Source organism: Haliotis rufescens, unplaced genomic scaffold (genome assembly GCF_023055435.1).
Source record: "Haliotis rufescens isolate VD_foot unplaced genomic scaffold, xgHalRufe1.0.p SCAF_31, whole genome shotgun sequence".
Taxonomy (NCBI): Eukaryota; Metazoa; Mollusca; class Gastropoda; order Lepetellida; family Haliotidae; genus Haliotis; species Haliotis rufescens.
Window position 1 is genome coordinate 1,643,206 of NW_025964013.1, and position 13,407 is coordinate 1,656,612.

Sequence of the window (13,407 nt, forward strand, 5' to 3'; positions counted from 1 at the left end):
TTAACACACAAACAATAACTTCACATTTATTAAGGGACGGGAGCACAGTCACCAAATATGTCAAATATGTATTTCAAAATGTCAATTATCCATTATCCTGTTGATGCTCCCATTGTGTGTCTGATAAAGATCGGGGCGGTTGGGTAGCCTAGTGGTTAAAGCGTTGGCTCGTCACACCGAAGACCCGGGTTCGAATCCCGACATGGGTACAATGTGTGAAGCCCATTTCCGGTGTCCCCCGCCGTGATATTGCTGGAATATTGCTAAAAGCGGCGTAAAACCAAACTCACTCACTGATAAAGATCACACAAGGTTACACTGGACTAAATGTAACGTGTTGCCGTCCCACCAGGGATACTGTCGTTAGCCCAGCACTATCCCAACTTCGACTTTCGCCATAATAATAAATAATAAGAATTCTTGTATTTGTATAACGCAAAAACGCCACATGTGTTCAGGGCGCTCAGCATTGCCATTGTTTGTTAAAAAGATGGGTATTAAGGTAGGCTTGAAGAGCAGGGGTTGAAGGGGATAATGCCACATTATCTGGAGGAGAGTTCCATGGAAACGCTGCGGAATAGGAGATAGTTCTTTCTCCAAACATGGATGTTCTGATTTTCGGAACAGAACCTTCTGACCCATTAAGTTTCGGGTTGTAACCAAGAGGATTGATGACGCGACCTCCTTATCGGTCGTCATGGACATAGTGAGTACGTACAACCTTCCCGAGCTTGTTGGTATCACTTTGGCACCCCGACTTCCAATATGATCATATTATGACACAGGTGAGGTGAAATTGGGTTTAACGTCGCGTCCATTATGACACAGTATCTACAGCGTTCATCTATTACCCCTAGTTCCTCATGAAGACTGTTATTGTTTGTGCAACAGCCACAATAAGGGCCTATGCTATTTCTCAAAAAGGGGTGTCTTAGGCGCCATTTGCTGTGAAGAGTTGCGTCCCTTAGTCGTGCCAAAAGACATGATCTTTGGTTCGAATCCCTGTTAGGTCTGATTGTTTCTAGATTTGTCAGCACCATACCCTTGTTGCTCGTGCGTTTCACCAAAGAAGTAACCGTCGGAGACCTGGGTCGGGTTCCACAAAGCGATCTTAGCGCTACGACTGCCGTAAGCCTATGTTAAAGTACGGTAGTTACGATCACGTCAGCTGTGTGAAACGGGGCCCTTGCATCACTTTTCCCGTTTAGCTGACAAACCATGATGCAACTGGAATACTGTTCAAAATGAAGTTAAACAAAACTCACTCATTGCAAGCAAGTAGTGGTCATGCGCATTTGGCCTGTCACCTCGTCATAAGACCAGTATGTCAGATATCTGGTATCGTGACATAACATCTATCTCTAACCTACTGTGTTATCAGCGTAGACGGAGCCCTGTAGCGCACACTTGAACTGTTTATCTAGTAATACCCAGGTTGACACACGGAATACCATCGACAATCCTTTTTCCGTAAATTTCACAAAGCCACGCTACCTCTTGGAGACACAGGTATCCTGGAAGTGTCAATCAGGATCTGACAGACTCCAGGTGGCGCAACACCACTGCGAGCCTCACAAACAACATGGCGGCGGGAGCGGTGTTAGCTCTGCTCTCACTCTCTGTTATCGTAAATGGATTGCAGTTCAATGGGAAAAACGGATTTGGCAACAACATCCACCAGAATGTCAACCTACATGACATTAACAAACGTTCGGAGAAAGGTAACATTTGCGCAGAAGATGGTTGTAATATATTATTCTCCTCGTATTCCTAGTAATTTGACGTGAAGGATGGTTAGCTTCTGTGCTTTGTTGGATGCGAGGTGGTATAATATAACAGGTGATAATAGTGGAATGTATAAATTTATCTATTTAGATTTGCGTGTATGTTACACGTACTAAAATGCCTTGTTTGTTAAATCGTCCCTCCATCTCGGAATTATATCTATCAGAAATTTAGCTTATTGGTTTTACTGCTGGCGTACATTTGACAGCAAAATGTCGTTTATTCCCCATATTAAAAATCTGAAGACCAAATGTCTCAAGGCACTTGATATTCTTAAAGTTGTGTCAAATGCTCATTGGGGTGGGGATAAAGAAACACTTCTGCATCTCTACAGGGCGTTAGTTCGATCTAAGCTGGACTATGGTTGTTTTATTTATGGTTCAGCCCGTCAATCATATTTACGGGAACTATATAGATAGTATTCACCATCAGGGACTCAGGTTGTGCTTAGGTGCCTTCAGAACATCTCCTATTGAAAGTCTGTATGTTGAAGCCAAAGAACCGTGTCTCAAATTAAGGCGGATTAAAGATGCTCTTCAATATATCACTAAACTCAAATCGAATCCTTCTAATCCAGCCTTTGACAATGTTTCTAAACCTCTGTATGTGGATTTGTATGTCAGAAAGTGTAACGCAATACCGCCATTCGGCATTCGCATGAAACCTCACATGATAGATGCTAATTTAAATCTTACGTCTATTGCCAGGTTGCAAATGTCAGATATACCTCCATGGCAATCTATACATCCTGTGGTCAATCTTGAACTAACAAGGCTGAAAAAGGCCAATACAAATGCATTACAATATCAACAAGGTTTTCTAGAAGTTAGAGATGAATACCCCTCTTACACATGCATTTACACAGATTGCTCAAAAGAAGGGGAGAAAGTATCTGCTGCTGCAGTTACCACTGATGGTACGTTTTCGCTTAGACTGACTAATGACAGTTCCATTTTCACTGCAGAGGCAAAGGCTATTTTGTTAGCTTTGCAGTATATTGAGCACTCGCCGAACAGACAATTTATTATTTTTTCTGATAGTTTATCCTGCTTGCAGGCGATAAATGGTCGGAAATCTGATCATCCTTATTTGGCTGAAATTTTTGAACGAAACCTGAATTTATCAGTGGCCGATAATTATATTGTCTTTTTTTTGGCTACCAAGCCATGTTGGAATAAAATGTAACAACAAAGCTGATGCAGCAGCAAAAGCTGCTATTGAACAAAGAGTAACAAAGACTAAATTCCCTTATACTGATTGTAAACCAGTTATTAGGTAATATGTTAATAAATGTTGGCAGTCAAATTGGGATACTCAAACCAATAACAAGCTGTACAATATTCAACCACTGTTGGTTGTCGTAGAGATGACGTTGTTTTAAGCCGATGCCGTATAGGACATTCACATTTTACTCATGCTTTCCTTTTAAAGGGAGAAGATGCTCCCATGTGTATTCCTTGTCAATGTCAAGTTACCATGAAACACATACTTTTAGACTGCGTGGATACTGATTTAATACGTGCAACATATTTTAATGTTTCTTCTTTGAAACAACTTTTTACTCAAGTTCATAGCCACACAATTATAGCATTTCTGAAAGAAATCCATCTTTATGACAAGATATAGGTTTTAACACAAATAGTCAGTTTTTTCCATTTGTCTGTGATATATGACTGATATTTTATGTGATCTTTAATATCATGCTTTTATGGTTGTTCTTTATTAGTACATGTTTGAAATGTTAACTGGTTCTCGCCGTGAATAGCTGGCGGCGTATAACAACATTCATTCATTACTGCTGGCGTTTGGTTTGACTGCCTTAAAAGTGATGAACATGTATGATCAAACCTGCTGACACGCTTCTTACGAGTTGCCCAAAGGGTCATTTCAACATGGAATGTTCAGAAACACATCTTAGGATTGAGGCCCTAAACTTCCGTTTATTACGGGCTGGAATAAGTAAACAGAAGGTTAAATATAGATATACACGTACTTGGGGAAGTGTTTTTTATAAACGACGTGTGTGAGTGAGTGCATAAGTGAGTGAGTGAGTGAGTATGGTTTTTCGCCCATTTAAGCACTATTAGAGAGGGTTCAGATATTGTACAGTGCTTTTGAACCTGTTGTGTCGGTGACACAACCCCCCCCCCCCCGCGCCTACCCCCTTACACTGTAACAATGTATTAAGATCCCTTACTCTAATCTAAACATGATCCTTGTCCCACAACCTATACGCCCTAAGAAGCCGTGTTTCCACCCTGAACTGCAGTGAAAATAATTGTTTATAAAATCAAATACTCTTGTGATAAGAAACTGTGGTATTTTACACACACACACACACACACACACACACACACACACACACACATTCTGTAGTATCATGTGTATACTCACAAATTCAAAGGAAACATATAATCATGAGAACTCACAGATCCACGTGTTGTTAAACTCATGCACTTATGCTAATGATGACATGTGTAATCATTATAGACATGGTTTGGACGCTGTTTATTAATTTGTCTTTGTGAACGTGTCGTGATATGTAACATACACGTCCCGTCCGCTCCTGTAATGTCGGCAGTTATATTTAATGTGGTTGTCTCCTCAACAGCAGAAGTCCTCAGAGATATAGTTTAAGACGGTTTTCTTCATTTAGGCTCCGATGTATACTCTCACCTAGCAGCCCTGAGTGGTGGATCTGTGATTGACAGCAACAAGACAGACGTAGACCACGCCTCCAGCATCACAGTGGCTGAAGCAGCTCTGGTGGGTGTGTAGATATGGATGAGATAGATGGGTGTGGGGTGTGAGGGGTGGGGGTGTCGGTGGGATTTAAGACTGACTGTAATGAAACAGATGCTGATCACGCCTCCAATATCACAGTGGCTAAAGCAGCTCTGGTGGGCGTGGTTGAAATGGGCGGGAAGAAAAAATTGGCAGAAACAAGACTTACGTAGACCACGCCCCTTGAATAACAGTAGTAAGCATGTATAGACAGGTAGAAACATCCGTTCTGACGTCAGCCAACAACGTTGTAAAATCAGAAACAGTACGCGGTGTGTACTGGAGCACAGACGCTACATCATTTACCAACAGATTCAAACCTACACGAGTTAATATTCATTATCATTTTCTTGTTAAGGCGTCGCCTGTGGTAGTCATGGTGACCCATGTCAACGCTACACCACCACGTGACGTGACTTTCAGCGTCGACTCTGCCCTGACGTTGATTCTGGTGGAGGTCACAGGTCACATCACCAAGTCTGCCATCCAACTCTCAGATCCTAAAGGTCAGTAGTCTGGCTGCATCAATGTGACACACTCTCATTCTTGATGTAGGATGATCATCTGTTTGATGCTTAACTGGAAGACAAATACTGTAAACATAGGGCGAAACCGGGAACATCACCTTCCTGCCACAACCTTCTGTGGGTCATGCTCAAACGAGAAATACGAAAAATCCATTCCTCCATGGCGGCCATATTGGATTGTGTTTGGTGGCCCAATACCTGAACACTGTTTTAAGTGTCATTACCTTCAACTGTGCCAAGTTACGTGCTTTTATCACAAAGTGCACATTTTTTCACGAAACGGATCCAGTATTAACCGTACTGTATCCAAGTCCAAGGTGGCACACATATTTTGTAGAATGTGACATTAAAAGGAACATATATGTAGTTGAACATAATAAAACAAATGGGATAAGAGTGTCTTGCAATGGGAGCCATGACATCACATCCCTGTCTCTGGCTGTGAGTCTGCGTGGGTCGAGGTCTTCCTTGGAGGGGGGTGAGCTGACAGGAGTTGCGCTTCCAGCATGGACGGCCACTACACTGTGACGTTGTTTGTCGTTCCAGGAGTATCTCCAGTCAACGTCACGCTGGCTGTGGATAGTGCTGGGGCACTTGTGTACAAGATAGTCAAGCCAAGCCCAGGTAGGACACGGACATATCTGCACAACACATGTTCATGAGTGAGTGAGAGAGGTTTTAAGCTGTTAATACAAAACATTTCAGTGACATCACTACAGGTCTGATTATATTGGGAAGAAAACCCGACGTATCTATCTGTGTTATGTGTCATCTGTGAATTATTCCTGAGTCAAATCCAACTTTATCTGTTTTAGGTTCTTGGAAGCTTCACTTCAGCGACATGCTGCAGTATGACGTCATCGTCAAAGGGAACAGTGACGTCAGTTTTCAGGCCCAGTTCATGATGCTGAATCCAGACACAGGCTACGCCATTTCTGTCCCCGGAGATCCCCCAGCAGGTGCGTCCTCGCCATTGTTCTGTATTTGTGACATTTCTGTCAACTAAACTGTTGGATGTGGAAGAATCTAATTATATTTCCTCATATAAAGATGGTGTCGGTGATCAACTTCTTCACATTTCTCTGCCTTCAGGAAAAAATCTAACTCTGGCCATAGAAATTAATGGTGTCGACAAAACACAGAATATCACAGCTGTGACGTTGTACGCACTGAATGGTGACGTCATCAAATCTGCAGTTCTGGCACCTGTGGGACATATGGGCGCCCGCTATAAAGCAGCAATAAATCTTCCAGCAAAGGTAGGACCACTGAGGTCTTTGTTTCTTGTAGCACTGATGTACATTTTACGCACTTAGATCCTTCTTCTGACAGGGAAAGGTACGGTAATGCTGGTTTAATTATGTCCTCCATGCGGAATATGCCCAAGCAGCCCATGCCTGTAGTAAAGTGTGCTGCCTGAGGACGTCATCATATATTCGTGCGGATCACTGGCTACATGCGGTCGTCTTAACACAGGGCACCTGTTACCCAATCCCTGTAACCCCTGGTTTCGCCTCTCACACTGGTTTCAACTGGTTCCACCTCTCACACTGGTTCCACCTCTTACGCTCACGTTCCAACTGGTTCCGCCTCTCGCGCTCACGTTCCAACTGGTTCCACCTCTCACACTGGTTTCAACTGGTTCCACCTCTCCCGCTCACGTTCCAACTGGTTCCACCTCTCACACTGGTTTCAACTGGTTCCATCTCTCACTCTGGTTCCACCTCTTACGCTCACGTTCCAACTGGTTCCGCCTCTCACGCTCACGTTCCAACTGGTTCCGCCTCTCACGCTCAGGTTCCAACTGGTTCCACCTCTCACACTGGTTTCAACTGGTTCCATCTCTCACTCTGGTTCCACCTCTTACGCTCACGTTCCAACTGGTTCCGCCTCTCACGCTCACGTTCCAACTGGTTCCGCCTCTCACGCTCAGGTTCCAACTGGTTCCACCTCTCGCGCTCACGTTCCAACTGGTTCCACCTCTCACACTGGTTTCAACTGGTTCCACCTCTCCCGCTCACGTTCCAACTGGTTCCACCTCTCACACTGGTTTCAACTGGTTCCATCTCTCACTCTGGTTCCACCTCTTACGCTCACGTTCCAACTGGTTCCGCCTCTCACGCTCACGTTCCAACTGGTTCCGCCTCTCACGCTTAGGTTCCAACTGGTTCCACCTCTCACGCTCACGTTCCAACTGGTTCCACCTTTTACGCTCACGTTCCAACTGGTTCCACCTCTCACACTGGTTCCACCTCTTACGCTCACGTTCCACCTGGTTTCACCTCTCACACTGGTTCCAACTGGTTTCACCTCTCACACTGGTTCCAACTGGTTCCACAGGCTCTCCGTCTCGGCGTCACAGGTAAAGACACCCACGGCTCCCCCTTGACTCGCGTCTCCCCCACAGCTGTCACCCCTGAGGCCGAGCTCACCGTCACCTTCCACGACACAGAAGGTAGGGCTGCAGCAGAACGGGTCGTCACTGACGTAGTTGTTTGTTTCTCATCATTATAATTCACTATTTGGTAGGTAGGGCGAAGTTTTATCTTATTTGTTTTCTACACTCACCAACCATAATTCAGAATCACCCAAATGCTTCATGGCTTCAAAACATGGTGGAAATCCCCGGAAAGCCAAGTTTCCGGCATTCTGATGTCAGGACGGGTAACATACAAAAGTGCAACTTGAAGTGGAACACAGTTGTAACTGTGAAGAACTGGATATAAGTTTATCGTGTAAAATGCAAGAAGAAAAAGCTTAGGGTCGGGCCGATGTCGACGTGGCGAATATCGAGTCACAAATTGTTTGTTATTTGCAAAACTGATAAATTACAGCTTGAGCGGCGTTTGAACTTTATCATATTAAGTACAATTATCTATTATATTAATAACGCTGCTCATGTTTTCAGTCACGGGTTTGTCTGGTCCACACACGATTATTTACCGTTGAATGTCCCATGTTGTCATATTGTGTGTGTAGGTGTCATTCATCCTGGTCGGACGTTGCTCCTACCCTACACTGTCGTCAACCACGGCGAGCGTGGCAACTTCACCGTCATGGTGACGTCGGAGAGCACGGTGAGACATAGTTCCCTGTTCCATAGACCAGTTAAATACTGAACGACCCCTCGTTTGAGAGAAACCAGTTGTAAGTCTTTGTTGCAGAACATTGACCAAGAAACTTTGTAAGAACATCTGTGCCTAAGTGGCATACATAGTGTTGACAAACCTGGGAACCAAGATCAGCTGATCCTGGCACAGCTTACTGCGGCGCCTCGGGCCCCTTGTTTACCCGTGTCCCGCATTAATAGAAGAAAGCAGGGAAATTACATATGTGTATTGACCCGTGAAGATCCGGGGTAGAAGAGGTCTTCAGCAACCCATACTTGCCGTAAAATGCGACTATGCTTGTCGTAAGAGGCGACAGACGGGATCGGGTGGTCAGGCTCGCTGACTTGATCGATGAATGTCATCGTATCCCTTTGCGTGGATCGATGCTCATGATATCATTCACTGGATTGTCTGGCCCAGACTCGATTATTTACAGACCGCCGTCTGTGTGAGCTGTAATATTGCCGAGAGCGGCGTCAGACAACAGACAAACAAACAAACAATCAAACAACATATGTGTATTGGTAAACTGCTTTCATCTCTATAGAGATTAGAGGATTTTTATGCTGCCTTCTTCAAGATAATTTGTGTCTTTTTACTACATTTGTGAAGCGACTTAAGTTTTCCAAAAATTAAGTATACAAAATATATCCATTAATCTCTCATACAAAATCATACTGATACGAATAACACCAAAAACAGACAAAACGAGCGGGTAGTTTTCATTGTCATGTCGTCCCCGTCAGTGTGCAGGGGGTGGTCGGGTAGGTCATTCCCCCCATCCCTCTACCCGCCCCGCCCTCGTACCGACACACTTTGGTACCAACCACGCCCTCGTATCCGGCCACACCCGGGTACCCGCCTCCACCCTGGGACCGACACGCCCTGGTACCCTCCCCCACCCTGATACCCGACACACCATGTACCTGAGCCCACCCTGATACCCGACACACCATGTACCTGAGCCCACCCTGATATCCGACCGCACAATGCTTCCCGACCCACACTGATACCCAAACTCACCCTGTTACCCACCCGACCCTGGTACTCGACCCCACCCTGTTACGCGGCACACTCCAGGGTAAGACTTCTCAGGAAAGATGTTTGACAACACTTGCAGGCTCTGCATCCCAGTATCTCCCGCGCCGTCTTCAGCATCAACAACAACGCCTCCTACACCAGCAACGTCACAGTCATCACCAGTACATCTACACCAACAGCGGGGTTGGTATTTTGTCCGCCTTCTCTGAAACAACCAACCATCTCCCTTCTCTTTCTAAAAGTACTGTAAACTACGGTTATAACGAACTCAAAGGGACCACTAATGTTCGTTTGTTGTAACCGTATTTCGTTATAAGCATATGTACAGCATATATAGCAAATGGCCGGGACCAAAAAGAATATTTGTTATATCCGTCAGTTCGTTATAAGCGTTTTCGTTATAAACGTATGGTACTGTATCAGTTTTTAATTACTCCTTGAAGAATGTCAAGCAGTGTCACATTGTCAACACAAGTAATTTCGGGACGTATTAAGCATGCCATATTCGCCGCTGGAATGACTATAGAATTGTTAGGCTCGTGTAACACAAATGAAGATTACACGTATACACTATATTCCTCCATCAACCATGAAAAGATACGGCGATGTGATAAAAGTGTGTAATAGTGACGTGTGCCTATTTATAATTTAGCCAATGAAATGAGCCCGTGTATAACACATGGAAACTAAGTGAACCCTATTCCGTACATTGACTTTGTGCGAACCCTACCGTGGCCTGACATTGAAGCGATGTGTGGAGTGTATGTCCACAGGCTTTATAAACCTACTGGCTGTTTGTGTAACTCGATATGGAGTTTTTGAAATTGTGGTAACACCTCACAGGAGGGCTGACAATCATTGTAAACCCTTGATAGAACAAAAACTACGAACAGCCTACGAGACGCACGTGCAGATTTCGCACCGTTGCGAAACCCACGTGCTGAGGTCACCGGTTTCCCTGAACCGAGTTCACGACTGCAGGGTTTACAATCGCTGGTAATCCCTCGTAGAAATTGTTTCTCCTACACATAGCAAATGTTACGCGGTACATGTTGCCGATGTAATCATTGTTTGAGCACCTTCCCTCCTGTTGTAACAAGGCGATGGATTGATTCGTTAAAAAAGCAACAATGTCGCAAATCTCCGAATGCATTCACGGGAGATGGAAGAACGTAGTGTATACAAAACTGTGAAGTACTGACGATAGTTGGTGTCAAGTGAGACACCCTGACACCCATCTGATACTGATGTAAAGAAATAATGAACGGATATGACGGAAAGTGTGTTATAAATTCCGATTTACCCGAAGTAAAAAGCAACCGATACTACTATTGCAACAGTGGTTGTGCTTGTATGAGGAATGTTTACTCAATGCAGTAAAGCACATCCTAAGAATTTCTGTTTGAACCGTTATTTCCGTCCTGGGCACACGCGACATTGCTTTCACTGTTGGAGGTCAAATGTAAAGTAACATGTGACACGACATGACTACTTCGTATTTACGTGAGTTATCTCCCCTTTGTTCCAGGAACATCCGGGTGACTGTGACGGGGCCGTCTGGCTTCTCTCAGTTTGACACAGTGCTCGTCACCACGGCACCAACCACGGCACCAACCACCAGGCCCGACAGTGGGAATGGTGGCCCAGTAGGCGCACCTGCTGTGTATGTTACCATGGTTACAGCTGCGCTAGCCATCTCGGCGAGGGTGTGAGCCGGTGGAGTGGACCGAGCATCCTCCTGCCCGGTGAAGCTGCTTTGTTTTGACATAACGTGATTTCCAAGGGAGACAACTGGATCTCAGAATAAGCCAACATTACCTCAGTTTCGTATTTCTCGAATATTTTTCACGATCGCGGTAGTCTGTCATACAGACCCTGAAACAAATATATCCAATACAGCCCCTGCAAGTCTCTAATGTTTGGCAAGTCTAGATTACTGCAGTATCAGGGAAGAAAGTCTCTGGGCTCCTTTTCATTATATTTTATAACTATTATTTAACAACTGTTTTTTCTGTAAAATATGTTCATTTCAGAACTGCACTGCAAACCTAGACTTACTCGAACCATCCCTGAGTAAAAATCTGCAGAGTAATAGAAAGCATAATTACTAGTTTCGCCTCTTTGACTTCGTTATGCCCTCTCTCGATAAACGTAAAGAAACTGTAGATCACCGGTGACTGGACTCTCACGAGGATAGACAGACTTTGTAGTTTTGAATAACATAAATAACATTTCACAGTCATCTTACAAAGCCCGATACACAGAGACAAATGACACTCACCCCCAACACGAATATGACCGTAATGGCGTCTTTAACGTAGACTTTAGTACGGTTTACGTTAAAGGGGCGTATATCCCTCGCCTTTTGAACTAGAAATCATATAACAACAACGTTTAGGGATTGAGAATCAGTCGTTAATTACTCTTGTAATATCGTGGTATTTCTATAGCCCGTTGTCTTAAGAGGCGACTGACGGGATCCGGCAGTCAGGCTCGCCGTCATATAGCTGGAATATTGCTGAGTACGGCGTTAAACAACAAACAAATAAACAAAACTATAGCCAGTGTCCTATTATCAAAGGGTGAGGTCATGCATCAGTAGTCCGACGTTCCCAACGTCAATGTCGCCATGTGTGGCGCTTCAATGGTTGTGTTTAACTATGTGACTGTATCTCTGTATCTGTGTGAATAAATTGGGACAGCCAGTGTATCTCATGTTGTGACATCCATTGGATTGTGGACCGCCTTCGTGGTCCAGTGGATAGAGCGTCTGCCCGGAGAGCGGAAGGTCGGCGGTTCGACTTTAAAAGATGGTACTTGTTGTTACCCTGCCTGGCGCCCGGCCTTGGGGGCTTAAACAAAGATTGGTCGGCTCGAAATCAGTATACTGTGCCTGAGTGTGGTACGAGTGCGGCATTGTATCTCAGTGGGCTATCACTATAAAATAGGCATCAGTCCGGACTAGTACAAGAAGCCGCACGTACATGTGCATGCACGTCGCTATATATACTCGGACCCCATGGTACCGCGGCATTCATCGTATCGCGGCATTTGTGATTTCCGGTAGTTCACGCGGGACACGCCTCTTAGCGGCTGTCTATTAATGCTAATCAGTAACCAGGAAGTGCTCACTTCGTAAACAATTTCAATTTCCTCGGAATGTGAAATTTTGCTGTAAGTAAGGAGTTATTAATCCGTTGATACATATTTCTGGCATCTGTTGTAATAATGCCTTACCCTCATCTATCAATGGCCAACGATATAACCCGCAGTTCCCCAAGTAAACTTTCTCTATCAACCTGTACTAGATCATCTGCATATTCATGACGACTAATGAGGTAACGGAAGTTACGTAGTCCGCACATTTTTTCCCGCTCTGTGCCCAGAATCTATTGGGAGATCATAAGGGCCATAATGCCAAACTTAGAAATACGTTCTTCACTAGTAACCAAAAGATAAATACATACTTTGGGCATACTAGGAGTGCTTTTTATATATTTATTGTTGACTTTTAACATTTTTCCATTTTGTGACAAATTATTGTCATCCAATTTTTTTTAAACAATCTTAAAATATCATTTCTGATATTTTGATGTTGACTTATAAAAATATTTTTCTCTTACATTTCGGTAAATATGCATTGAATACCTATTGCTGATAACACATTTAGAATTTTACTTGTGCTTTCTTTGCACTTGTCTGTACAAATCAATGATGTCTGGCATGATCATACCAAGTGGTTGGTAGAATTATGTCCTCTTTTTGTCCAATTCGGATCTCCATACACAACTTTTCTCTGTACCGCGATACGATGGAGTTCTCTCCCTTGTCAAACTGAGCGCGAGGCCCGGCTTTTACTCGGAGCTACTGATGTAAATAATGAACTTTTATAAGTAAAATATGCATTGTTTGATAACATGAATGATATCTGATACAGAGAACACGAATAAACATAAAGGTTAGTGAGTGCATTTTGTTCCGTTTAGCGTACATGACAAGTACCGCGATACCCCGAGGTTGCAGGCTAAGTGCAATAATCTTGAACGAAGACGTTGAACCCCATTTCACCTCACCTTCACCTTGTTTTCGGATATATCGTGTATGTCGAGCTTCTCTTCCTCAATTGCACAGCACACGCTTTAAGGTAAACATCTGTAACA

The 13,407-nt window shown here is 44.1% G+C and overlaps 1 protein-coding gene across 1 annotated transcript; it reads left to right on the forward strand.

Annotated features, from left to right (window-relative positions):
- The first annotated feature begins 1,352 nt into the window (after positions 1 to 1,352).
- On the forward strand, positions 1,353 to 11,952 carry LOC124136781. The gene is made up of 10 exons (XM_046502809.2): positions 1,353 to 1,721; positions 4,442 to 4,551; positions 4,928 to 5,075; positions 5,643 to 5,720; positions 5,912 to 6,055; positions 6,189 to 6,355; positions 7,437 to 7,551; positions 8,076 to 8,173; positions 9,327 to 9,430; positions 10,776 to 11,952. Exons 1-10 carry the CDS (start codon positions 1,583 to 1,585, stop codon positions 10,957 to 10,959), a joined length of 1,287 nt encoding a protein of 428 aa, XP_046358765.2. The 5' UTR covers positions 1,353 to 1,582; the 3' UTR covers positions 10,960 to 11,952.
- Positions 11,953 to 13,407: the final 1,455 nt, after the last annotated feature.

Bases quoted from the DNA above. Each gene is read 5' to 3' on its own strand.
- LOC124136781 (XM_046502809.2), top strand. From the start codon at position 1,583: ATGGCGGCGGGAGCGGTGTTAGCTCTGCTCTCACTCTCTGTTATCGTA. The intron at 5,076-5,642 runs GTCAGTAGTCTG...TTGTCGTTCCAG, and splicing joins CCAACTCTCAGATCCTAAAG to GAGTATCTCCAGTCAACGTC. The intron at 8,174-9,326 runs GTGAGACATAGT...CAACACTTGCAG, and splicing joins TGGTGACGTCGGAGAGCACG to GCTCTGCATCCCAGTATCTC.